Here is a 25,637-nt window from a genome sequence, read left to right as displayed (position 1 = left end):
TCTCTGCAAGCAGCACAGGGATCCATCATCCTGGATCTATTCTGCTTGTGCTGCGACCCTACTAATTATCCTGGCCACTGCTCAGTACAGTCTTTGTGCTTTCTTCCCTGGTTCAGGTGAGATTTTAACTCACTTCTCTGTTAACAAACGTCTCTATTGAGATTTCCTCAAGTACTGGATACTGTGGCAAGAGGGGAGGGAGGACCAAGATGAGAAATCTGAGCTCTTAAGGAATGAAAGTTTACTTGTCGCTGCTCTTCCACATGTATGTCTCAGTGAAGGTAACCCTTCATTTCCAGTCTTGAACAAAAGGTTTCAAGCTAAGCCAAGCTCTCACTAGCCTAAAGGGTCCTGCATCTTTGCTGTTTAGCTTTGTGTTCCATGAGCTGGCTCTAAGGTCTTGGTCTGCTACCCAAGTAATGTCAGGATGGAAAATATACTCTTAACTTCTGCTCCTCCTGCATCCTCGCTCAGTTCAGCAGCTGGGTATAAGACTGGCATCCAAAACTGGCCATGCCTAATGCCTGTTGCTCATACCTCTTGATTGAGAATATCCATCAGGCTGCAGAAAGCATCTCTTTTGTCCTGTATGCGTGAGAATTTGCAAACAGCAGCAACACTCTGAAAATGAAGGAAAATTACCAAGGGCTTGGATAGAGCCTCAGAAGATAGCCAGGTCTGTGATGGCAGTGCTTGGCCCAGAGCTCCTGCAGAGGGCAGGAGGAAGAAGGGGCTCACTTTCTTTTGCACTGAGATTGTTTAATCAACTGCATTGCAAAAGCGTGAAGAAAAATATCTGTGCAATTATTGCATATTGCAATCCCAGTCCTTGCAGGGAGTGGTCATGCAGATTGTTGCAGATCTGTTAAACTGTGACTGATGAATGGTCAGCTCAGGAGGAACTGTGGGTGTCCTTCTATTGCCTCAGCTTGCAGATTTTAGGTTTCTTTCTCCTTCTTCCTAGAGGGAGACTCCATGTGAAAGAGGTTGGGAGGGGTGGAGCAGAGGACGCACTCTTCAAACTGTTCCATTGCATGGATGCAATTTATCCTCCTCTTCCCTCTTTCTCCTAGGCTGAAGCTCTCAAATGAGGAGATCAAACGAGCCATTTTGACGATGGACGAGCAGGAGGACCTCCCGAAAGACATGTTGGAGCAGGTGGGCAATGCATCCTGCCCTCCTCCTGGTTGGCATCATGTCTTAGAATGAGGCCACACGTGCTTTTTGGGATCAAACTGTCGCTCTGAGACACGTGTTGGGCCTCAAATTATTTGCCAGCTTCATATTGAGAATCATCTGAAGGGTAGTTGAAGAATCAGGAATGCAGGCTGCTAGGCTGTAGCATCAGCACAGAGGGCAGAATGGCCTCTGTGTTATGTGCTGGTACCTGGGTCTGCCCTGGAACCCAATGCTGAGCCATTTGGTGGCCAAAGATTGACAGTTGTGCTTGATGGGGGTTATTTTCAAAAGCTTTCTGAGCATTTGTGTAGTCCTCAAAAACAAAAGGAATTCAGCTTTTCACCCCCCTCTGAATGCCTTTAGAAGCATTTTATTCACCTGTCCAAACTTTGTGCCTGCAGTAATGTGGAGTTGCAGTGAGAGTCTCTTATATCTAGTTTGGCAGATCTGATGTGGAAGCCCTGATGTAGACCTAGCATATCTGTTGTAAAGTCAGAGTGGTGTCAGGGCAGAAGCAAGAGATGCCAATGTGATGTGGCAGAGGGAGGAAGGACAAAGGGACAGCTGGAATGCACTTATTTCATAGGTACGCCGAGGTCGCCATACAGATTGAAAAGGCAGGAGATTGAAGTGACTAAATCACTGCTTTGTTCATGAAAAACTTCAGAACTGTGCATGGATCTCACGTCTGTAAATGTGCTTCCCTTTAGCTCCTGAAGTTTGTTCCAGAAAAGGGTGACATTGACCTGCTGGAAGAGCATAAGCATGAACTGGACCGCATGGCCAAGGCTGACCGGTTTCTCTTCGAAATGAGCAGGTGGGCCATTGGACTACATGGGGTGTCAAGGAGCCTGGATGGGCAATATGCTCCGTTTGCTGTTTTTCACATCAAGAAACATGTGGGTAGATGGATGGGAGGGCAAGCAAGGTGCTCCTATCCATAAGGATCACTCATGATACTGCATGCTCCAGGTCAGGGCTGTGCATCCCAGAAAGCAGCAGCAGACAGAGCAGGGGATGGGGAGATGAGTCTCATCTGAGCATCTCCCAACACACTTCCCCTCTTACCTGGGGAAGAAAAGCTCAGTCTGGCACAACTGTGCAGAAGGGCCCATCGTCTGCATCATGGTCCAGGTGGGAAGTGCCACTTGAATGGTAACAGTGCCATTGCAAGGCTCCTTTCCCCTTTGCACTAATATATCCTAATGAATACTGGAGACTGATATATGTAAATTTTGCCCCGCTGTATAGATAAGTTCCACTCGTCACCTTCAGGAATGACTCATCCCCAAGGCTCCTGAGAATATGAGAGACAGAGAGGAAATGTCATTTCTTCCTGATCCTGGCAGCAATCATTTATGCCTTACAGGTCTTGAGGGACGAACAACCTTATCTTTTGCATGCACATCCTTCAGGGGTACTGGTTTAAAATCTTGAAGCTCGTTATTTAACTCCTACTGAGTATTGAGCTCTTTGAAATTTTCTCTGAGGAATTTCTTATGTACTCTGTGGACTTCGAGCAAGTCACTTGTTTGAAAAGTCAGAGAGTTTTGCAATACGACTTTATTCCAGCAGTTAAAAAATAGAAACACTCCTGTTCTCCCTGAGAAATGCACTAACGAACACCACAGCAATGCGCTGTGGGCTTGCTGAGTGTCAAAGGCAGGCAGGACAGAGCTGTGAAGTTCAGGACAGGCCCTCGGGGCTGAAAGATGGAATTAGTCTTCCTCTTGCAGGTTACCTTTCTTTCTCATGGTAAAATGTTGCTCCCATGCCTTCATCTTTTGGAAGCACAATGTGCTGATGCAAATATTTTCCTTGATTTCATGCATAGCTGTTTAATTTGTCCTGTGGTCTGTAACCAAGTGTGATGTCTTTGTCACTTCTGATTAGTACATCAGCCTACCCTGTGGCCTTGGCTGTGAGCACATCTCCCATGGGTCCTGGTCCAAGTGACTCAAATCAGGCTGCTGTTTGCATACAAGTGAGATCTTGTTTAGCCTAAACACAACTGACATGGGCACAGCCGTCCCCTAAATTGCTCAGTAAAGGGCTGGGTTGAGATGTATTGGTGGCTGTGCTGCCCAGGTCCAGGGGGACACTGTCACTTGGAGTATCTGAAGGTCAGGTCTCATTAGCACTGGTAGCTGATGTGTCTCCCTCCAGCACAGCTCACTGCAAAGCTGCTGGGAGCCCAGATCTCATCAACATCTCTGCTCAGGAGTGGTCATAAATGAACTGATTATTCATAGCAATAGAGTGTAAAAATGCACTTGTTCAACCTGCTGTGTTTAGGATAGCTTACACATGGGATTAAGAGCCCATCAGGATCTGCCCAGTGATGGCTGTAGCTTCAGTTGTCATTTTTTTTCCCAACCAACATAGGTTCCAGGGGAAATGCAGTCATTACTTTTTAATCACTGTGGCTCAGGCGTGCTTTGTAAGCCTGGCTGTGAACAGCTGGGCAGCAGAGCTCTGCCTGGAGCAAGCAAAGCTCAGCCTGCACCTCTCTTTTTTTTCTGGCAGGATAAACCATTATCAGCAAAGGCTGCAGTCCCTCTACTTCAAGAAGAAGTTTGCAGAGAGAGTTGCAGAAGTCAAACCCAAAGTGGAAGGCAAGTGACAGCATCTGCTGACTGCTTCTGGTGGAGATGGCAGGGATGGAGGGAGCTGGTGGCCGCATTCTGGCCATGAGAGCACTGCAGGGCAGGGGACTGATGCAGTGCAGGTGCTGTGGCTTGCAGGTGACATCCTGCACCTCTCTCCCTGCAGCCATCCGTGCTGGCTCCAAGGCAGTGCTCCAGAGCAGCAGCCTGCAGCAGCTGCTGGAGGTGGTCCTGGCCTTCGGGAACTACATGAACAAAGGACAGAGGGGAAACGCCTTCGGGTTTAAGATCTCCAGCCTGAACAAGATCGCGGACACAAAGTCCAGCATTGACAAGTGAGCATCCCCTGCCCTCTTCCTCGGTAGTTTCTATGGGCTCCAGCATTGCTGGAGGAATTGAGAGGCTGTTAGCACTGCTCCCAGCACACAGGTGGGTGATAGTGATCCTATCCCTCCTGCCTGGCACATCCCATGGCACAAGCATCCTGGATCACATAAGGTTTAGAGGGAACCGAGCTGCAGTCAGCACGGAAATGGATGAGGGCTTTCCTTTCTGGCCTACTCAATGGCAGTCAAGGCTGGTGTGGAGGATCATTCTCCAAGAGCTCTTTTCCCCTTTGAGAAGCCAGAGGAGGAATCTTTAGGCAGGGAATTCCTGTGCCGTCACCCCAAGCAGAGGCAGCCCTCGTGGTGTTCACTCACCCTCACTGAAATTTGTGTGCAGAGAGAGGAGCTGGGTCAGATCCCAAACCAGCCCAGCCTTTGCCAAACAGCAGGAGGAAGGTGTGATGGCATTCAGGCACCTCCAGTGGATCCCTGCTCTGTGATCCAGACAGTGGGCCATGTCGTTGCATGGATCCCAAAACAGCCATGAGGGTTGGGATTTCACCAGCACCAACACTAACCTCTCTGTTCCTTTCTCCTAGGAACATTACTCTTCTGCACTATCTCATCACTATTGTTGAAAAGAAATATCCCAAAGTCCTCCGCCTGCATGAGGAGCTGCGAGACATCCCGCAGGCAGCCAAAGTCAAGTAAGCAGGGATTAGGGTGGTGATGTGGGTCTGAGAGGTTGCATCTCCTCTTGCTTCAGCCTGCCTTTCTGCATCGCACCCCCATAGCCCTGCACCCATGGGGACAGAAGCACAAAGTCGGTGCTGCAGCAAGCATCACCTTGTGGCTTTAAATCCCAGCCCCTGCAGCTAAAGGGAGGTGAGCCTCTGGCTGCGAGGGAGGAGAGCTGCTTACAGCAGCCCAGCCGTTTCCTGCTGTTATCTCACCACAGAAGCATTTAATTAATTTCTAATGGTACGTCAAGTAATCTGGTAGGAAGCGGTTGCGGTGTGGCTGCAGATAAAAGGCAGCTCTTTATCTGGGTGCAGCGGGGAGGCTTTGCTGTGTGGGGCACCGGCTCAAGGGGCTTGGTGCCCTCTGGGTCCAGCACTCCTTCTGCCACCAGCATGGAGCTTTTGATGCCTATAATGCTCATGGGGACCCTGCACGCTCATGCAGTGGGCTGCTGCAATCTGGAGAGGCCCCATCCAGCAAAGACTTTAAGCACGTGCTTAGTGTTAAGCACACGAGGAATCTGCTGTTGCTCTGTAAAGCCCTCAAGTATGCACTTAAGTCCATCTGAAATCAATGGGGCTCTGTTTTGGTCTTAAAGTTGAGCAGGAGCTTACGTGCTGTGCTGCTGTGGGGATCTGAGCCTGTGACAGGGAGTCAGAGATTATGCATTTCTGCAAGCAGCACTCGTGTGGCTGAGAGCATTCGCCTAAATAATCCGTGGGCGTAGAGAGGGCCTTAAAGTGCCCCTTTTCAGAGATGAGACAACAAATACACGTGGAACACGCAGGTCTCCTTAAGTTTCAGTGCTCTTAAGGGTGGACTCCCTATAGAAGAACGTGCAAAGCATTTTGTATGGTGAGCATCCTCGCATTTAAAGCACAAAATAATTTTCCGTTGCAGGGGTTGGGCTGAACACCTGGGCATTGAGTGGGTGGCTGCTGTGATACAGGCATCGCTCCCTGCCTGCTGCCTGCAGGCTTCTTTCTCATGCTCTGCAGCTGTTGTACAGATACACGTATGGGAAAGAAAGCGTCTACAGAGAAGCTTTTTTCCCTATCAGTCCAATGCTAAACTGGACACCACATGTAATGTTTGGGTTCAGTCCAATGTAGAGCAAAACCAAAAAGTTTCTAAATCCCTGGAAAACCCTAAATTCCCCCCAGCCCTGCAGCTGTGAAGGAAAATTGCCGCCTCTGTCAACCCCCACCACTACTAATGAACTGCTAGAGCACGGGGCTCCCAGAACTTCATTTTCCCAGACTTAAACCTGCCAGGAACACTTGCCCCATGACATAGGAAAGGCACCCCTGGAAAAGCATCAAGCCTGTGGTCATCGAGTCTTTGTGAGAAAGCTCTCCATCAGCTCTATGAAAGAAACTCATAAGTGCTCAATCTCGGTGCACTGGGGACTCGAGCCTTGTGTAAACAGCCTCAGCGCCAACCCTGATCATTTATTTTTATTTCTCTATATTTGGGTTGCCTCCTCTTAGGAAAGCTTTTCTGTTAAGGAGTGCTGCTCCAGTCCGTAGGGTGGGAAGGATGCTTTGAGTGGAACTCACCACCCCCCAGAAATTGTCCACTGTGCAGTGGGACAGTTACCTTCTGCTGATACAGAGACCCGGGAGCAGGCAAGGTCAGCAACCTTACTGCCAGCAAGGACAGGGATGAGGAGTGCCCCTTCCTCCATCCCACTGCTGCCTGCTCTGGGATTTTTAGCACATTCCCTTTGATCACAAGCACAGAGAAGTGCTCTGCTTTCAAGCAAGCAGCAGCAGCCGCTTTCAGATAGGCAGCCGCCTTTGTTTAGGGGCTGTCAGGACGATTTGCTGTTCAACACAAACCAGCCTGCAAACAGGAGGCAGTGTGTGCAGCACTGGGGTCTGTTCAGTGGAAAAGCACAGTTGTGTTGGTAGGAGAGCTGGAGAATGTACTGGAGAAGTTGAAAACTGACATTCTGCTATTTCCAACAGCATGACTGAGCTGGAGAAAGAAATAAACACACTGAGGAGCGGCCTGAGAGCGGTGGAAACTGTAAGTATTATTTAAATCAAATATAGTCCAGCCTGGCTCCCAGCACTGGGGGCATCCTTCTGTGGGGATGGAGGCGAGGGACTCCCAGAAAAGCTGCCTCACTGTATTTCCTGGAGATCTTCTGCTCTTCCTTTCCTGTCCTGTACGTGTGCCTGTCCTCCTAGGGCTGTTGAGGCACTGAAGCTACCGCATGTTGGTTGGGCACGTGCATGGTTTGTATCTGACACAACAGGAGAAGCTAAGCATAGTGCCCATGGAGCAGGACCTGTAATGTGCTGCGGTGTCTCCTTGGCTGTAAGATCTCAGAGGACAGGGGCTCAGGTTGGGCAGCTCATCTGGAGTGGTGAAGAAGTGGAGGTATCCTTAAGAACTCTCTGTCTTGCTAATTGCTGCTTTCAGCATCTTTCCCAGAGGGTTTGTTTTCAAAAGCATAGTGTGGCCACGATATCATATAACGGGGTAATCCAAGGTCTCATGCATTGCAGGAGGGTGCAACACTGACATGGGCACACACCTGGCAGCACTGACAGAGACCATCATGTTTGTGTCCCTCATCAGCCAGGGCCTGACTAGATTTATGTTTTTGTTTTTGTTTTTCCCAAAGGAGCTGGACTTCCAGAAGTCTCAAGTTCAGCAAGCAGGAGACAAGTTTGTGTCTGTTGTCAGCCAGTTCATCACACTAGCCAGCTTCAGCTTCTCAGATGTTGAAGATCTTCTGGCAGAAGCAAAAGAACTGGTAAGGTCACCAATGCCCTTGAGATCTGATCTGGGCAGTGTTTCATCCCCTCCTCCAGCCAGCAGAGGAGGAACAACCAGAGCTTTCCCAGAGCATGCGCCATGTGTGCTGACATCTCAGATATCTCCCAAGAGATCACACATATGTGATGTAGAGAGAGTGTCCTGCTAAGACCCTGACATGAGGAAGGCTCTGCACTGCTCCTTGTGGTTTATTCAGAGTGGGTGTGGGTGGGTGGGTGGATAATGGCACATCCCTGTCTGTCCCCAGGGCTTTATTCCTGCTCCATAACCCAACATGCCACAGGATCACAGGTCAGGCCAACAAACATGAGACATGGTATCTGTCTGTTTGTTGGAAGGGCAAGGTAGGGGCTAGCCTTGGTAGAGTTGTGTCCATCAGGAGGGGATGAGATTGAAGCCAACTTCAGACCTGCTTAGAGATGCTGCTGAAAAGACTCAGTCTCCTCAGAGCAGTGCCTTAATGAGTGCTGTGCAGCCACCAACAGTCACTTGATTTCTTGTGTTACCGTCCTCTTCCCAACAGGCTGGCTTAAGCCTGAGCAAGTCAGCTGTTGACTGACATCTGTGATACCCAAGCACCCTTTATTTCCCTTCTTCCAGCAAAGGCACATATAGCTGGTTTCTATATCTTGCCAGAACTATCTTCCAGTATCTCCTCTCTGACTCGACCTTCATCTTAAATGAACTGGCAGGGAGATAGTTCAGATCAGAATCAAACACACAGAGGTGCCATCCGTATCCCATTGCATAAGCTACCTGTCCAAACACTGAAGTTACCAAGTGCCACCACCTCCTTCTCCCTGGTTATACCAATGTCAATCTGACCATGTCCTCCAGTCCATCCACCTGCGCTGGGGTATTACAAGTGACCAGTGTCCTCCTGAAGCTATGCCTAAACCTTTGAAACTGTCAGTACTGGTCAGGCAGATTTTGCCTGCAGTGAGTGCAGACTGTGCAGACAGATGTGCCCACATCTTTAGGAGCTCTCACTGTAGTCCTCACAAGCCATTAAAGCCTACTTTGAAGCAAATGCTTCCCATAGTTATTGAATAGGATAGGCTGGGGAAAGTGCACAAGCTCTTCAATTTTTAAGCACATGTTCAAATCATGTGACCTTTTCTCCTAGGAAAGCAGAAACATAATTATCTTATAAACTTCATACCCTGTGGGGATAACATTTTTAGCCTTTTCACCCACCTGAATCTCCTAAAAGGTGGCAGAAACATCAGCATCTTAATGAAAATCAACGAGAATAACCTCAGTGTTTTCGATTGATACAGTGGCACCTTTCAGATCCTTCCCTGCATCCTGAAATGCTAAGTCTCATAAATAAACAGAGAAATAAAAGTGCCCCAAATGTCTTTTGAAGAGGCTGAGACATCCCAGAAAATAAGACTTAATCATATTGGCAGGCTTTAAAAATGTTCCTCTCACTCCACAGAGCAAAATCAAAGCAACTCGTAAATCTTGTGTCTCTTTGGGGACCAGGATCCATCAGCAGAGACTGGGTGTCCTGTCCTGACCTTTGCTACAGCCTTATTGGATTCACTCACACTAATGGTGTGCAAATAGCACAGAAGACCGGAAAACTTCCCATTTCCCTACCCAGTGCTGTGCTTGAGCCTGGGCAGAAATATCTTTCAGAAGTCTCACCAACACATTTGGTTTCAATAGTAGAGCATGTGGCAATGATAAAGAATACCCCAAAAATACTTCAAAGAAAACTTAAAAGTGCGAGTTTCCCTTCCCCTGCCGTGTTTACTATTAGTTTTATGTCTTCAGTCTTCAGTCCCACAATATTTTGCTTCCTTGTTTTTACTACTGCTTGGTTAATGAAGTCGAGCTGGAGGCTGAGCAGAACCAGAGGTGCAAAGGGTTGGTGGGGTGTTTTGGGAGAGGGGGCTATGGGACCTCTCCTGGAAGGCTTACAGGGCAGCTAACGCTCAGAAAATCAGATGGCAGATGATTTATGTCAATGTTTAAGCCAAGGCCTGGCTAATCAAAGCCCTGCTGTTAACTCTGTTCTCTGCCACGACTGCTCCATCAGGCCTAAGGCTTTCCGTTGGGGTCTCACCAGCACAGTATCCCCACAGCCTGACAGCCTCCTGTCTGCTCTCTCTCCAAAGGGCTACAAAGTTCCACGTGAATGTGGCAAAAAACTTTTTCACTTTGAGAGGGTGACAGAGTCCTTGAAGAGGCTGCTCAGATTGCTTGTGGGTTGTGGAGTCTCCTCTGAAGATGTTCAAGGCTCATGTGGACGCTTTCCCCTGGAATCTACTGTAGGGAACCTTCATTAGCAGGGGGTTGGACTGGATGATCTCTAGAGATTTCTTCCAACCCCTACAATTCTGTGATTCTCTCCCAGTTTTCCAAGGCTGTGAAACACTTTGGAGAAGACACAGACAAAATGCAGCCCGATGAGTTCTTCGGCATCTTCGATCAGTTCCTTCAGGCTGTGACGGAGGCCAAGCAGGAGAACGAGAACATGAGGAGAAGGAAGGAGGAGGAGGAGCGCCGGGCGCGCATGGAGGCCCAGGTAAGCAGGCCAGGGCAGGTCTGGGGACACCTGGTGGCATAGGAAGCATATGTAGGCCAGTCAGGGTGCTTCTGCAATTAGATCCCCTGAAATTAGATCTTTCACTGTTGCTTGCTTATTTAACTAGTCACTTAAAGGTTGGTGAGATCTTACATCTAAGACACTGATATATAACTGCACTGGAAAAGAGTTGGGCTTTGCTTTCCTTGCTCTTCTGGTGCTCTCTGGCTACATCAGCAGATGCCCTGAGGCTCCCTAGCCCTAAAGGCTGCTCACCCCATGCCCATCCTCGCGGTGACTCTCTGTGGGTGACCAACACTTCCCAGGGCTGTGGTTCTGTCAAGCAACCCTGACCAGCTCTCACTTGCTCAGTGAGGGGTAGGAAGCTGCTGTTGTTCACACTTTGGGGCTACGGGTGCCTACGTGACAGTGCGATGTTTCTCTCCACCAGCTGAAGGAGCAGCGGGAACGGGAGCGCAAGGCGAGGAAGGCGAAGGAGAGCGGTGAGGAAGGCGGTGAGTTCGATGACCTTGTCTCAGCCCTGCGCTCAGGTGAGGTCTTTGACAAGGACCTCTCCAAGCTGAAGCGCAACCGCAAGCGCATCGCCAACCAGCTGGCCGACAGTGGCCGTGAGCGGCCCATCACCAAGCTTAACTTCTGAGCAGTGAAACAGAAGGACAACGGCGAAAACCGAGAGTTTCCAAACCCGGTTAGTGGTCTTTTTTTGAAGTGGCTAGGATTTATTTTGTTTTCATTATACTGCCTTGTGATTCCAAGCGAAACAGTGGCACATTCTTCCTTCCCACGGGTGAGCGTGTGTGTATGTGCCATGAGCGTGGCCGGGCCGGGTGGAGCTGTGTGTCCTGTGGGTGCTCATCCCCTGCCCTCCGTCCCCTTGACAAATGGCTCTCCCGATGCACAAGCACAATGTCATGTCCTTGAAGAAAGAGACGACTTGGGCACAGAGACATGATCCATGTTGGTGACGGAGAGCTGCTCGGCATCACTCTCCTGACCCCAGGAGCTGCGCAGGGCTGTTTGCTGGATCGCAAAAGAGTAAAGAGGAGAAAACCAAGTGGACTGAACTTGATGCGTTCTTTTCGTTGTCCTGGTTTTTCCCCAGACTTGCACTTATGTGCTGGTCCCCAAGCTCGGTGCCACAAGCACTCCTGGCGATGCTCTTCTTCCCGTTGTTTTTGGGAAATGCTCTTTTTTTCCTCTTGCCTTGCTAAGGGAAGAGTTTACCCGAGTGTTCTTCTTGCTCACGTGGCACCCAGATGTATTTATACTTCTATAACGCTTCCCGGCCCAAGGCGACGGGAAGGGTTGGTTCTCGGAGGCGACGAAGGGCATAAACTTTCATGTTGTAATTTTTATTCTCGCTTTCTGTTCAATGGGACAAACTGTATCCTCCGTAGATGTCGGTCAGGACAGAAGGTCACTCGGTGTGCAGCGGGGCCAGGGCCAAAGCTGCACCCCCCCTTCTGGTCCGGTTTGGGTTTGTTGTTTTTTCTTTTAATGGGCACGCAGAAGCAACGACGCCACGAAGTGCTGTCTGTTAGCAACGCTTTGCTGTTCTACTACGTCCTTGCCAATCTGTAAGCAGAACTACCTGTAAAATGTCGGTTCAGAAAAAAAGAAAAAAAAGAAAAAAAAGAAAAAAAGGAAAAAAAAAAAAGAATAAAAAGAATTCAGAGCTCTCAGGGAGTAATAATTTAAAGGTTTAGAAAATTAAAAAATTGGAGAATAAAAAGTAAACGCATTAACATTTCTATTCTTAAATTATGCTGAGTATATAGAGGACTGTTACTTTTTGCTCTTATTTATTTGTGGTATGTTTTTTAAGGAAACGAGACGAAACCTTTTGATACCACCGATACTTTTGTGATCTTTTGTTTGTTCGTTTGTTCTTTTTCCTGTGGAGAGATGAGTTTGTCCCTGTTGCACTACATACGAACGCTATTTGAAGTAAGGTTGTTTTTTGTTTTTTGTTTTTCTTTTTGGTCAGATTAATTGGTATTGCAGATGGGCTGTGGGATGTCAGTTAACGTACTGTATAGCAAAAGTGCTGTTGAAACTGATTTGTATAAAGATATGGTTCTAAGCACCTGAAGGCCGCCGGGTCTGCGTGCTGTGTGAAAGCTGTGAAATATCACTCTGAATGGAGTCGTCAAGAGCTGTGGTTTTACCATTTTGTTCTTTTCTTCATTGCAACTTAGGACGCACTGTAGATTAAAAAAAAAAGACAAAAAAAAATAGACAAAAAAAAGACTTTCCAAGTAGCATAAAGCAGGTGAGCGCCAAATGAGAGTCCAGCACCTCGTATCCAAGCAGCTGTGCAACCTGCAGGTTCTGTTCATAGGTGGAGTTGAGCACTTTGCTTTCAGAAGGAGAGGGAAATAAAGACAAAAAGGTAATGATAATACTGTTCCTTAACTAAAGTGCCTCTGTTTATATTTTTTATTTATGGCTGAAAAACAAAAAAAAGACAAGCAAACAACGGGGCTGATAAAATTGAGGGAACGGACTGTGGGGGTGGGATTGAAAAAAAAACAACAAAGAAAAAGATAAAAAAGGTTGAAAATAGAAACCTATGGCTTCTGATGGTTTAAGGAATGGTTGCTCGTGTCAGATCTGCACGGCGGTTGGATGGGAAGGGGCGGCCGCCTGCAGGTCCCCAGTGCCACATTTCCTGACAGATTCCCTCCTGCCTTCCCAGACCTGGTTTTTATTGTTTGGTTTTATGGCAGCCTTGTGGTTGGGCTGAATTTTTGCCATGTCTTTGTTTTTCTTTCCCCCCCCCCAAAAAAAAAAAAAGAACAAAAGATGTCTATATTAATAACTGCAAAGGCTGCGTGCAGGTAATTCCATGTGCCATTGTCGAAAACTACTTTTAGATCGGTGCTGGTGTAAGTAGCCACTCTTTTCTCTTGGGTGTGTATTTTAAAGACAGTTTGGTTTGGTTTGTTCTTTTTTTTTTTTAATAATGCCAAAAAAGGGGAAAAAAAAATCCGTAACAATTTGTAAACTGAAGTATATGTCTTGGACTTTATTAGCTTCGTAGTGACCAAGGTAGTGTGTTAGGTACAAGAATGTTATTAGTCGTAGCTAGCAGGAAATGCTGTGTAATGTCATGAGACTGTACATTTTCTAAGATGGCAACATGCAATAAAGAAAAGCGATTCCGGTGAGTGTGCAGCACAGAGCCACGAGTCATTGTGCAAAGCAGCACACACAGCAGCCGCTGTTGGGGGAGGAAAATGGGATATTTGGGATTTGGGGGCTACATGGGCACCTTTCTGCCTTGTGCTGAGAAGTACAGCAACCTCTAGGCTTGGAGTCAAAAATGGTGCACTTTATTTCTTCCGATGTAGTGGAAGAGGAATCATTTAAATTCTATCCATCTTCATGGAATCAAACAGCCACAAGAGGTGATGTATTCTGTGCATGGCTGTGTTGGGGACCACAGAGAAATGCCACCTGGTTACTCCAGTGCTTTTCCTCCACTGAGTCAGGTAAGCAAATTCCACCTGGGTGTTCAGGAATGGCTGGGGAAGGATTTAAGAGAAATCTACCAAGTGCTTTTGTGCATGCCCATCACACTGAGGGGTTTTAAAACCTGTAGGACTGAGCTGAGGGTTCTGCTTCTCATAGCACAGGCAGCTCCCTGTGTGCAGGAGCAGTGGTGGGACATGGTTAGAGGGCATGGGTGATGGGTTGACAGACTGGATGGATGCTTAGTGGTCTTTTCCAACCTTTATGGTTCTATGATTCTCACCCTGCTGCCTTAACCAAGGCTTGCTCCAGCCCTTCTAAGAAACAGGAATATGCCCACAGTGCTGGACATTCCCCTCCTGTCCTGCACTCAGCAAGCTGAGCATCATCTCCCCAAATGACCTCCCCAGAGTCACACTTTGTCACAGCATGTCTGGGTGCAGCTGGCTGCAGCTCCCTGCTTTCCTATGGTTTATAAAAGCAGCAGGATTGTAAAATTTAGTATCCTCAGTATTTGGCAGTCGCTCCCCAATGTTTTGTGGGTTTCTGCCAATGCCTGGAGGAGTCCAGTGCCAGGCGGAGCTCTTGATCTCATGATCTCATGAGCAGAAGCTTTTCTGCTGCTTGTTAGCAGAAGGGCTGTACTAGCTGCTCAGATCTCTGCTGGCATCTGCTGGAGCCACACACTAACACCAGTGTGAAAGAAGTGGAGATGTTGCATCTTGCTGTCAACTACTGGATCCCATCAGGCTGCCACTTGGAAATGAATAATTTGTAGTTTGTAAATTGTACACAAAGCAGTCACTTTGAACCAAGCCTTCACTTGGGCATTAGGGAGGGATGAAGGTAATGACTTAAATGAATGTGATATAGCAAAACTGCCAGACTCTATCTGGAACAATACTTCAGAAACACTCCTCACTCCTACAGACTTAGTGCTTCCCTTCTAAGAAGTAACTCAGAAGCTGTATCAGCAGCTCGTACAGCATTGCCAAATAGCATGGCTCTCTTAGAGCACGACCATGCAGGGACTGCACATGGCCAGATCCCCTCGCTTCAGCCCAGCAAAGGGGGATCTGAGCGCTGCTGAGAGCTTCCACTGCAGCGCTGCTGAGAGGCAGCGACCCACAGCACAGCTGGGAGCCAGCAGCACGCTCTGGCAGGCAGCCTGCAAGCTTGGCGTGTGCCTTCTGTGTTTCTCTTGCTCTCTGCTGCTTGTGGTTTAAGACTCTTCGCCCTTTATTTGTGTTTTGTAAAGCACACTTTGAAAAAGGGGGCATTTAGAGACATGTAGTTGAGTGGCTGGCACAGAGCAGGTCCTGCTCTAACTGAGCTGCAGCAGGTTCATTGCAGAAAGGGTCTGGACAAGAATCTTCCCTTGCTGCACGCCAAGTTAGTGTTTAACAGAAGAGGGCTGTTTGGGAAGCTCAAAGAGCACAGCCAGCTGCCCCCATTCAGCTCTGCATTCTTAATGCTCAGCTACTTGCAAGTACTTGTTAAAAACAAGTGGAAATCGGGTGCTGGAAGAGGCTGGGGAGGTGGCTGGGACCACCTTTTGCAGGGCTTTTACCAGTGACATCAGTGCAGCCGTAACACTGAATGACACCTAAGGTTGATGACTATGGAGTGGGGACAGATTTCCTGATGGCCTATAAGGGTCCCTTCCAGCTCAAACGATTGTATGATTCTATCCAAGGGTCACAATCTTTTCCTCATGGACTTCAGGAGCATCACAGAATTACAGTAATTCTTACAGCATGAAAAATGGCTGCATTCAAATTTCACAGTCAGGTCACGCTTCATAGAATGACAGACTGATAGAATCATAAAGGCAGGGAAAGGCTGCTACAATCATCTTGTCCAACCACTGACTTCGCAACGCCCAGCTTCACAATGTTCAGGTCTCTGTGACCATTCCATGGCAATTTTTTTTACAGAAGTTCCCTTCTGAAGGCTGTACTGAGAATAATGCCAGGCTGAGACGCTATCATCTCCTGCATAAAAGATAATTTATTTCTTGTCTCATTGCAAAATAATGACGGTACGTTCACTTGAGTCACAACCAGGAGAAAAAGCCGTAGAACAGCAGCATTACATTTCTGAAGACTGCACAAGAAAAATACTGCCTGCCTCTCACATTTAATTTAAGACAATCTCTGAGTTTGAATACTGATTAAGGCGTTAGGACTCTGAGCCTGTGGGCAAAAATATACAGATAAACTCATATGAATTTGCACTTTGCAACAGCACTTCCATTTCCTGGTGTTGCCTTCATTTTTTCCAGTGGCAAGCAAACAGAGCTAGTTTTTGAATATCACATTCAGTAACAGATTCTTGCCACAGATACAACGCTATCTGTTCTCTGCATGTGCACATCTTCACATGCTTAAGCACAGCAAGCACACATGGCACTGCTGTGCCTCTCCTTTCAGACACTCACCACTCTCGCATGGCTTCTCTAAGCACAGTTAAATCATTGGAGATGTGAGGCACATCTGCCGAGCGCAGAGTACACCTTGTGCCCATGTAGTACAATACACTACACCCACTCCTTTTCCTCTGCCTGCAGAGCTCTCAGTTTCCCACACTCACAGTATTTTATATAGACTGTACCCATAAATAAAAGGCTGCTGAAATTCTGACATCTTTTTCCTCCCTCCCAGTGCCACGCATCTTCCTTCTCCGCAGGCATCTGTCACAACAATCACTGCTTTGTTTCACTTAGAAATTTAAATAATCATTTTCACAAACCACTCTCTAGCCTGTCCCATACCCTACGACATTCTGCACTGCCACATACAATGGGTTAAAGCAACATTTTCCTGCCATGATGCAGTTTTCACAGTGTGGTGTTCTCTGAGCGTGCTCCAGCTGCCAGTGCTCAGCTCTCGGTGGCTGCGTTGGCACTTAGCAAACAGCTCACACAGTCTCAGGCTGTTTGTGTGTTTGCCCCGCAGCTCCAGTTGGGCGCTTTCTGCAGGACTGGAGCAATCGCTCATGTGGTCAAACTCTTGATGCTCAGCGGCCATCACCACTGCACCAAGCCTGATGAAAGGGGCGCATCCTTTCCATGGCATCTCTCTCTGCTCGCAGAGCAGACTGCCAAATCAGAGCTTGCATGATGGAGAAGAAATCACACTATGGCTCGTGCAGGCCCATCTCCCTGATTTCCAAGAGATCCGTGGCTACTGCCGGTTCCTCATGGAGACAGCCCCAGGGCCCGATGCCACTATCCCAGCCCTCAACGCCATCACAGGCTGGTGTTGACGGCGTCTACTCTGCCCTGCAAAGCAGCCTCAGAGACGGCGTCAGGCTGCCCATCCCGACAGAAGAGCACGGCTGGGTTCTTGCAGGCCCACATGGCCACCTCTCCTCCATTCGCCGGACCAGATGAGGACGGGGCGCTCCCCGGAGGCCCGCCGTGCCGGTTGACGTAGCGCTCCCGCACGCGCTCGGCCCGATTGCGGGGCTCTGGCCGGCGGCCCGTGGCCGAGAGGTAGGCGGCCACGTTGTTCCTAGTCCTGTAGCCACCCTCGCGGCTGCGTCGCAGCAGCACGGAGATGTTGGGGTTGCGGGCAGCGTAGATGAGCGGGTTGATGGCCCCGTTGGCCCAGGCCATTCCGCTGGCCACCGCGTCCATGGTGGGCGAGAAGGGCAGGTGGCCGGCGGCAGCTGCCAGCCCCAGAATGCAGTAAGGCCCCCAGCAGCAGATGATGGAGACGATCATGATGAGGACGGTGGTGGCCGTGCGCATCTCCCCGTAGGCACGCAGCAGGTTCCCGTAGGTGGCCAGGGGCCTCACGCGGCTCTCGGCCAGCCGCACTGCCCGGCAGATGTTGTAGTGGCAGAAGCACATGAGGGCGAAGGGCAGCAGGTAGCAGAGCACGATGAGCGCCGCGCCGTAAGGCGGGCCCAGCCGCGACGAGCCCCACGGCAGCACGTAGACGCAGCGGTACGCGCCGTGCCGGGCTTCCCGCCGCCCTTCGCCCGCCAGCCCGTACCACGGCCCGGCCAGGCCCAGCGCCGCCAGCCAGACGGCGGCCAGCAGTTGCGCGGCGCGGCGGCGGCCCATCTTGCGGCGGGGCTGGCGGACGATGGCGCAGTAGCGGTCGAAGGAGAGCAGGGCCATGGTGAGGGTGGCGGCGATGCCCAGCCCGGCGTGCAGCGCGGCGCTGGCCAGGCACAGGCGATGGCCGAAGAGCCACGCGCCGGGCGGGCGGCCCAGCAGGCTGAGGAAGGCGAGGGGCACGCAGAGCAGCGCGCCCAGCAGCTCCGACAGCGACAGCGACAGCACGAAGGCGTTGGTGACCGTGCGGAGCTGCCGGTGCCGGGCGATCACCAGCACCACCGCGCCGTTGCCCAGCGCCGACAGGGCGAAGATGAGCAGCAGAGCCAGCGCCTGCGAAGCCAGAGCCGCCGCCGACCAGCCCGGCCCCGTCGCCGCCGCCGCCGCACCGCTCTCGTTGCCGCCGCCGCCGCCGGAGAGATTTCCCGGCACGGCCGCCGCCGGCTCCATGCGCAGCCCTACGGCCCGGCCCGCGCTGCGCCCTCCCCGCGCTGCCGCCGCTGACGTCGCCCCGCCGCCGTCGCCCGGGGAACCGCCCCGCCGCCCGCGCGGCCACCCGGGGCGGGAACAGCCGCGGCGCGGTGCCCCTCGGCGCCTGTGCGCGGCCTCCGCTTGTCGCCTTTCTGCTCGCGGACCTCCCCTCCCTCACAGCCCCGTTCTCACAGCCCCCATCCCCTCGCAGATCCTCACGGCTCTTTCCTTGCATCTCCTCTCTCCTCCACCAGCACAGCCTCCTTCCCCCGTCCCCTCACATCCCCACCACCTCGTGTCCCCATCTCCTCACCGACCCTTACTGTAAAAAATCTTTTCCTTTTATCCAGTCTAAACCACTCCTTTTTAGTGGGAAGCCATTTCCCCCGTACTGTCACAGAAGATCCCGTTAAACTGGACCCTGGCCGATTCTGCAGGAACTTCTCTTCCTCCCACTTTGCTCCCTCCAAGAAGCACCCAGAGCTAAGCGCTCTCAAAACACTTTCACAAGGCAAATTCTCACGAGTGCCCCCAATAACTGAATGCCATTTTGCCCAGAGGCAGAGGGGAAACCGCAGGCCCTGAGCTCCGCACTGCTGCTTGAGCAGAATCACAAGTAAATGAGTTTGCATTCAAAGGTCAGAGCGGTTCCAACTTTCCAGTTCGGTTACTGCTGCTGAAAGTTAACCCAAAGTTAGCCCATGTTCTGAGAGAAGCAAGAGAGGAGGGTTTGGGAAGCAGCGTGATGAAGACATGCAACAGCACCTGGGCGGTGAAAACAAGAGGACAGCAGTGTTTTCAGCTGGCATTTAATAGGAATCTGAATAATCTGAAAATGTAAGTAAGGCACAGAAATTTGAAGACAGATCTCCTAAGCAAGGTCCCAGCAAGCACTGCAGAGGAACACCTGTCATCCTCAAGGACAGCAGTAGCTGTTATGGCAGCAGCCAAGGTCGGTCCTGCTGCTCTGCACACTGCGCCGGGCCACAGGGAGAAGCAGAGCAGTGCACGGGCAGGAGGAGCATCAGTGACTGAGACAGTGCAGTGCCTCGGGTCACTTGAAGGAGAACCCGTGCTTCAGCGGGTCCTCCTCTTCCACAGTGAAGGTGGCCGTGCCGGTATAAAAGGCTTCCCCTGAGACTTCCACCACAACGGCGTTGTAGTCCCCGAACCTGGCTTCCTGCAGAGGGGTTTGGATCAGCAAAGAGCTGACAGGACATTCTCCACACCCCAGCCACAACAAGCGATGCATGAGGCTTGTGGGAAAGCAAGAACACTTCCCCAGCACTCAACAGAGTGAAGCTCCACTTGCCTTCACTGCCTTCCCTGTGAACAAGGACCCTGTGGTGCTGCTCCGAAAGGTCCTGCTCTGGTTCAGCTGGATGAGTCCCTTATGGTACTGCAGGGCAATGCGAGCTGTCACGCCAGAGCCTGTTGGGCTTCGGTCCACCTACAGTCAGAAGAGAACATGAGCCAGCACGTGTTCTGGTTTTAAACAGAAATGAACATTCTCCCTGCATGGGAGAAGTGCCCCTAGCCCAGAGGTTTGGACAGCATCAGGATACATCACAAGTGGAAAGATAAAAGTAGAATCATGGAATCATTTCGGTTGGAAAAGACCTGTAAGATCAAGCCCAGCATATAAACAGGTTTTAGATATGAAAGGAAAAAGGTGGTCTGGCTCCTGCTTAGACTCAATGTTCCTTATGGGTCTCCTCCAACTCAGGACATTGTGTGATTGCAGAACAGGCTGTTCTGTACCTGTTCATCTGCAAACACACAGATGTTGGTGGTGGGCTCCTCGCTGAAGGCATCCTTCCCATCTGTCAGAATGGTGCCATAGATGAAAGCCAGGTCTTCACTCTCAGGGTGATGCAGCTTGAACTGGGAGAGCACACAAAGGGTTCAGGACAGGTACAGCACTTGGGCCGTCAGCAGTACGTTCAGCCTGTGGATCTGAGCGCTGTGGGTGATAAAGGGCCTCAGTCGCCGCTACCCTGAAGGGAAGGCACGGGGCCATACCTGCTCCTTCACTGCCTCCGTCACCGCGCTGGCTGCGCTAACGAGGTCTCTGGTCTTTGAGGAGCACACGTCGAGGCCCAGCTGCTCCGCGCTGAGAAAGGCATAGAAAGTGCCACCGTAGCTGATGTCAACCACCACCCTGCCACGACCTGGGACATCGATGGCCACGTCTGAGTGGGGAAAGAGAGGGTGGTGAGGAGGGGTCACAGTACCGAGCTGACAGAAGCCGTGAGCTCCACGAGCACTCCCATACCCAACAGGGCACCCGATGCTTCATGCCATATCCCTGTCCTGAGAGATACAGGAACTGGGGAGAGCTCTGCACGGCACCCCGGCACATCCCCCCAGCCCCCACAGAACGCGGTACCACCAGCTCGGGCCCCACCGGTGGCAGCGGCGAAGGCGGGCACACTGTGGAAGCGGACGGGGTTACCGCTGTGACACCCATCCCAGGGCACGAAGGCGGTGACGGGGCCGCAGGGGCAGCGCAGGCGCACGGCGGTCTCTGGGCGCTGCGGGGCTGCCACCAACCCGAAGTCGAGGGCGAAGCGGCCGAGGGCCAGCACGGCATGGCCGCACATGGCGCTGTAGCCGGAGCCGTGCAGGAAGATCACCGCCAGGTCGGCACCGTCGGCGGCCGCCCCGCCGCGCACCACCACGGCCCCGTACATGCCGCCGTGGCCCCGCGGCTCGTGCATCAGCGCCCGCCGCACGTGATCCTGCGTGGCCGCCATGTGCCGCCGCAGCGCCAGCAGCGACATCCCGGCCGCCGCCGCTTCTTCCATCGCTTCCAACCGCGGGATGACCCGCAACGGTTCGCCGCCCGTGTGCATCTCCACGGTGTGCAGCGTCGGTTCTGCGAGCGAGCGGGGCGGCAGCCGCCGGCCCTCGCCGTCACCGCAACCAGCTGCCGCAGCCGCCGCCATCTCCCGCGTCCTGGAACGGCGGGGACAGAGCGGAACGCGCCCCCTTCAGGCCACGCCCACCGGGAGGAGCACCCCGCCCCCTGCGTGTAGCCGCGCCCGTGGACGCCAAGCCCCGCCCACCAGGCGGAGCGCCCCGCCCAATGGAGGCGAGGCTTGTGCGGAAGCGGAAGTGATATAAGCGGAAGTGGCTCGCTGCGGCGGGGGGCTGTGTTGCCTGGATACCGGGATGATCCGCTCCGGTAGGCCGCGGGGCCGGGGTCGGGCACAGCGGTGGGGTCGGGCCGGAGCGCCGCGGTAATGGGGTTGCCCTCTCCCCGCAGCTGTTGACATCCAGCCCGCCTGCCTGGGGCTGTACTGCGGCAGGATCGTCCTGGCCGTCAACGGCTCCGTGGAGGTCTACGGGGACTGTGGGGTAAGTCCTGCGGGGCGGCTGGCTCCGCGCTGGCCGTGCTCTCGTGCATCCAGAAGTGAGGAATGGGAAGAGCACAGCGAGTGCCAGCTGACAGATTGCTGAGGTTGCTGTCTTTTCTCTTTAAAAATATGATAAACTTTCTGTCCTGTTAATACTTGGTGTTTTTCTCCTTATATACTGTCTAAATCTCACTTCTTCTGATTTAAAACCATTTCCCCTTGTCCTAGCACAGCAGGCCCTGCTGAAGAATCTGTGCCCTTCTTTCTTACCTCCTCCCTTTAGATACTGAAGGGCCACTATTGGGTCTCCCTGGAGCCTTCTCTTCTCCAGGCTGAACAGCCCGAATGGTTTGTGAAGGGTTCCTAGTGGAGCACAGTGGCTCTGTCAATTCATCACATGCTTTCTGTAGGTGTGCCCCAGAGGGCAACGAACTGACGACAACAAAATCTGTCGGGAGTGTGTGGGATCTCCGGACCGCTATGACTGGCTGTACTTGGGCTTCATGGCCATGCTGCCCCTCGTTCTGCACTGGTTCTTTATTGAGTGGTATTCGGGCAAAAAGAGGTCAGTGTACCCTTCCTTCAGTTGTGTTACTTAAAAAGAAAATCTTGTAACCATGAGCATAATGGACTGAGCAGCCCTGCAGAGCACCTGCTGGTTGAGCCAATGCAGTAGCGCAGGGCAGTTGGATGGGGTTTTTATTTCTGAGAGAGACCTGGATCCTTCTCGCCTGTCTCAGCTCTCAGATGCGCTGTTATCACTCCTGCTTTCTTTGAAATGGCAGCAATGTGAGCACTGTTAGTCCTCCCCTGATGGGGTTTTTGTGCCTGTGCCTGTATTTACTTGTGAGCGTCTCAGAGCTGAGCACAAAGAAGCTGTGCTGTTCCAGCAGGAAGTAGTTCAGCTTTGTGAAGTATTGGACGCAGTGAGGAAAGCAGTGATTTATTTTGACCATGGATATTTGCTTTTTATGCTTCCAATTGGAAGCAACTGCCTGTGCCTTCCTGGAAGGCAACTCTTGCAGCATTCCTGCATCAGGTTGCATACCTAGAAGAATGCTTCTTGTGATACTATTTTATTCTGCCCATATTGAAGTAAGAGTTCATTTTAGAAGCTGGAAGGGTTTCCAGTTACTTTACATACAAAGGCATCCAAGATATGGAAAATGAGTTTTCACATTCAGCTTAAAATACTGAATGTTTTTTATTTATTTATTCATACATACATACATACTTTGTATGAATATATATATTCATACATACTTTGTCCTGTCCTTGGTCACAGTGAATCATAACTGTAGGTTTTGTCCTCTTTGGACTTATGCTTCACAGTCAGCATTTAGATTTACTTTTGTGGCCACACAGCAGTAGTAAATGTCTTCCTCTTCTGCAGTTCCAGTGCACTGTTGCAGCACATCACTGCCTTGTTTGAGTGCAGCATTGCAGCAATTGTTACTCTGCTAGTGAGTGATCCTGCTGGCTCTCTGCACATCCGTTCCTGCAAGGTGAAGAAGCTTTCAGACTGGTATACGATGCTCTACAACCCAAGTCCTGATTACATCACTACAGTGCACTGCACTCATGAAGCAGTCTATCCCCTGTGAGTATAAATGCTTCTGTACTCAGAGCTGTCACTTCCTTTTGTACGTTTGTTTCTGTCAGTGCCTCTCCTCAAAGCTGTAGAACATGTTCCTGTATACCTTGGACACGTGGGTATCAAATCCCCTCAAGTCTTTTCATGTTCTGAGCTGTTCTTTGTGTCAAACATGTAACACCTAATGACTTTTTCTGAATTGGTGAGGATAGAGTCTCTGTTCCTGTGTTTTCCTCTTGCTGCATCCTCAGCATGCAGTGGGGAAACTTGACAGAGGAGTATTCCAGAGAGTATTTTGTGATCAGCTTCCTTCTTGCCACCAAAGAATCACAGAATCACAGAATTTTAGGAGTTCGAAGAGACCTCTGGAGATCATTGAGTCAAACCTCCCTGCAAAGCAGGACAGAATCACTAAGAAGGTGGCATATTCTAGGATATTCCTCTATGAAACATGTAAGACTTCCATTTTATTCCCATTTGCTGGATGTTGACCATTTTCTGTAGGAAAAGTCACTCCATTGTTCTGTGTCTCTATATCCCCCTCCTGACAGCTGTGCATTACAGCTGACACCAAACCTTGTTCTCCGTTGAGTCAGCAGGACAAACAAGATTGCATGTTTTAAGGAATTCCTCTCTTATTTGCAGGTACACGATTGTGTTTATATATTATGCCTTCTGCCTTGTGCTAATGATGCTACTTCGACCTTTCCTGGTTAAGAAGATTGCCTGTGGCTTAGGAAAGTCTGATCGATTTAAAAGCATTTACGCGGCACTTTACTTCTTCCCAGTCCTCACCGTGCTCCAGGCAGTTGGAGGAGGCCTGCTCTGTGAGTTGTCTCCTGTTAACACTAAGAAACCTACCAGTAAGCACACTGACAAATGATGCATGGCAGAGAGGGGAGGAACACAATAGTTTTTGCTTCACACATGAGGATATTGCTGAAGGTCTTTGTTGTCTATGAGAAGTGTCACGTGAACGAGTTCCTTGTTGGTAGCCCAAAACTGGTTTGCCTTCTGCCTGTGCTGCTAGATGCTGTCCCTTTACCAAAGCAGGTACAAAACAGGCATAGAGTGGGGTGTGAGAGAAATTCATTTGGAGTGAGGGCACAGCTGATTTCAGAATTGGATTTAAGTGTAATTAAGTTTGTGGTGCTCAGCTCCACGTTGGTTTAGCTCCAAGCACCCTTCTCACAAGGAGGGGATGGTGTAACAGAATCTCCACTTAGCCTGACTGCTTTTCTCTTTACCTTCCTTTCCCAGTTAGTGATTTATGTGTACAGTAACTTCACCTAGAAATCTTAGTGTCTGCTGCATTTGACACTGCATCTCCTCCCCTCTCCTCCTCTCCCCATTCCTCTCCTCTCCTCAGTAATTTGAAAACCTTAGGAGGAAGCACCGAATAGTTGTGCATGGCTGATCTCTATTGCTGTAGGCATTGGATGTGAGGGTAGTAGGTGAGCACCCCTTGGTAATGTGGAGGAATCTCTGCTGAAATGTATAACATTGCATTTTTTCCTACTAACGAACTGGTTACTGCTTGCCTTTAGACTATGCCTTTCCATACATCATACTGGTGTTGTCTCTGGTTACGTTGGCTGTGTACTTGTCTGCTTCGGAAGTGGAGGTAGGTAAACTTGTTTTCTATATTGAAACTCATCATAAAATGCTTGAAGGATTAAAGGCTACTGCCTCTTGGATTTTTCTCAGCAGTGTGTTACAAGCTTCTTCCTTTGACTTCTCTGAGCTGGAAGAGGTTACTATGAGAGTTCCCTCTTGTGGTGTACTGAGAAACTGCTGTGTGCTGGAAGGCCTTAAATCCACAAGGCCTCTGCAGTGTCTGTGTGTGACCTGTGATGTGTCTTAAATACCAGGTGCATCATGCTAACAGAATATTATCTGCATTTTGCCAGTCTTTCAGGGATCTTCTTGTCAGGAAGAAAAGGCTTGTTGTCCTCTTCAGCCACTGGTTGCTTCATGCCTATGGAATCATCTCCATTCCCAAATTGGACAAGCTTGAGCAGGATCTCCCACTGCTTGCCTTGGTTCCTGCACCTGCCATCTTCTACTTGATGACAGCAAAGTACACTGAGCCATCCCGCATACTCTCAGAAGGTGGAAATGGACATTAGAAGGATTTTGTGCCAACAGTGCTGTCCCAAGGATCTGCATTAAACAGGTTGAGTGCTTGTTATGCATTTGAAAGCTTCTGTTTTAAAAGAAGTTATCTGTGTACAGGGCTTACAGGTGAAACATTTCTGAACAAGACTGTAGTAAAAACCTTTGCTTCTATGAAGAAGACAGCATCTAGTATACATGAAGGGAATTGTCTGTATTTATCATCCTGAATCTCCATAAAAGCTTCAGACACTTTCTTGTACAGTATTTTGCTTGTATTGTTTATTTACTAATGTAATATTTTAGGTGGTCTTTGAATAAAACAAGACAGCCTTCGGAATAAAATTTCAGTGTATTCA

At 50.3% G+C, this 25,637-nt stretch overlaps 4 protein-coding genes across 4 annotated transcripts in view; 2 read left to right on the top strand and 2 right to left on the bottom strand.

The window, feature by feature from the left end:
• DAAM1 (dishevelled associated activator of morphogenesis 1) overlaps positions 1 to 12,806 on the top strand; it is an 81,819-nt gene extending 69,013 nt beyond the window's left edge. Inside the window, 9 exon segments of the mRNA XM_048948486.1 lie at positions 1,074 to 1,158; positions 1,890 to 1,996; positions 3,706 to 3,794; positions 3,952 to 4,120; positions 4,711 to 4,818; positions 6,823 to 6,883; positions 7,488 to 7,619; positions 10,008 to 10,178; positions 10,630 to 12,806. Coding sequence (XP_048804443.1) covers positions 1,074 to 1,158; positions 1,890 to 1,996; positions 3,706 to 3,794; positions 3,952 to 4,120; positions 4,711 to 4,818; positions 6,823 to 6,883; positions 7,488 to 7,619; positions 10,008 to 10,178; positions 10,630 to 10,839 — 1,132 coding nt within the window. The 3' untranslated portion in view covers positions 10,840 to 12,806.
• Positions 12,807 to 15,610: 2,804 nt separating this feature from the next.
• Positions 15,611 to 18,208, bottom strand: GPR135 (G protein-coupled receptor 135). Its single transcript, XM_048948341.1, has one exon. The coding sequence runs from the start codon at positions 18,187 to 18,189 to the stop codon at positions 16,924 to 16,926; it is 1,266 nt and encodes a 421-aa protein (XP_048804298.1). The 5' UTR covers positions 18,190 to 18,208; the 3' UTR covers positions 15,611 to 16,923.
• Positions 18,209 to 19,003: 795 nt separating this feature from the next.
• On the bottom strand, positions 19,004 to 21,203 carry L3HYPDH (trans-L-3-hydroxyproline dehydratase). Its single transcript, XM_048948212.1, has 5 exons — positions 20,618 to 21,203; positions 20,233 to 20,402; positions 19,972 to 20,094; positions 19,519 to 19,660; positions 19,004 to 19,386 (listed from the first exon to the last, which is right to left on the bottom strand). The coding sequence occupies exons 1-5, from the start codon at positions 21,156 to 21,158 to the stop codon at positions 19,265 to 19,267; spliced, it is 1,098 nt and encodes a 365-aa protein (XP_048804169.1). The 5' UTR covers positions 21,159 to 21,203; the 3' UTR covers positions 19,004 to 19,264.
• An 85-nt stretch (positions 21,204 to 21,288) lies between these two features.
• LOC125695201 (JNK1/MAPK8 associated membrane protein) lies at positions 21,289 to 25,635 on the top strand. Its single transcript, XM_048949371.1, has 7 exons — positions 21,289 to 21,397; positions 21,479 to 21,570; positions 21,980 to 22,134; positions 22,963 to 23,169; positions 23,809 to 23,990; positions 24,711 to 24,787; positions 25,074 to 25,635. The coding sequence occupies exons 1-7, from the start codon at positions 21,385 to 21,387 to the stop codon at positions 25,290 to 25,292; spliced, it is 945 nt and encodes a 314-aa protein (XP_048805328.1). The 5' UTR covers positions 21,289 to 21,384; the 3' UTR covers positions 25,293 to 25,635.
• The last annotated feature ends 2 nt before the right edge of the window (positions 25,636 to 25,637 follow it).

The sequence above is a fragment of the Lagopus muta genome, chromosome 6 (assembly GCF_023343835.1).
Source record: "Lagopus muta isolate bLagMut1 chromosome 6, bLagMut1 primary, whole genome shotgun sequence".
Lineage (NCBI taxonomy): Eukaryota > Metazoa > Chordata > Aves > Galliformes > Phasianidae > Lagopus > Lagopus muta.
The sequence above is the reverse complement of the archived record's forward strand: the minus strand, read 5'-3'. Positions and strand labels throughout refer to the sequence as shown.